This window comes from Gavialis gangeticus, unplaced genomic scaffold, assembly GCF_001723915.1.
Source record: "Gavialis gangeticus isolate Ggan-Ray unplaced genomic scaffold, GavGan_comp1, whole genome shotgun sequence".
Taxonomy (NCBI): Eukaryota; Metazoa; Chordata; order Crocodylia; family Gavialidae; genus Gavialis; species Gavialis gangeticus.
This window is the reverse complement of record NW_017728961.1, coordinates 36,873-37,230: the sequence shown is the minus strand read 5'-3', so window position 1 is coordinate 37,230 and position 358 is coordinate 36,873. Positions and strand designations below refer to the sequence as shown.

The 358-nt window shown below is 66.8% G+C and overlaps 1 protein-coding gene across 1 annotated transcript in view; it reads right to left on the bottom strand.

The window, feature by feature from the left end:
• Window positions 1–358, bottom strand: part of KMT2D (lysine methyltransferase 2D) — a 33,347-nt gene that overhangs the window by 24,280 nt on the left and 8,709 nt on the right. Inside the window, exon 21 of the mRNA XM_019528430.1 lies at window positions 143–312. Within this exon, the coding sequence (XP_019383975.1) occupies window positions 143–312 (170 nt within the window). The remainder of the gene's footprint in view (window positions 1–142; window positions 313–358) is intronic.

Below are 358 nucleotides of genomic sequence, written 5' to 3'. Positions count from 1 at the left end.
GGATGTCCGCCGGCGCCCCTGCAATGGCAGCCACACTTAGGATGCCCTCAAGTGGGGCCAGACACCTGGCTTCCTCCTGACAAGCCTGGGAGCCCCGGGCCACCTCCCAAGCCTGACAAGCTCCTTAAGCCCTCCACGGGGCCACAGACAGAGTAGGGTAGTGGGGAGGGCATGGACACTGTGTGCAGCTCCTACCATCCTCAGGGTGTCCCTCAGCACCCAGCCCCTCGCGCCCTGCCTCTGCCAGCACAGCCGGGCCTTTCTTCGGACGCGCGTGAGACTTGCGCTGCCGCACCATGAAGCCACCGATCCCTGCAGGGTGGGAAGGATGAGGTGGGGATTGTGGGGGGGGGGGGGG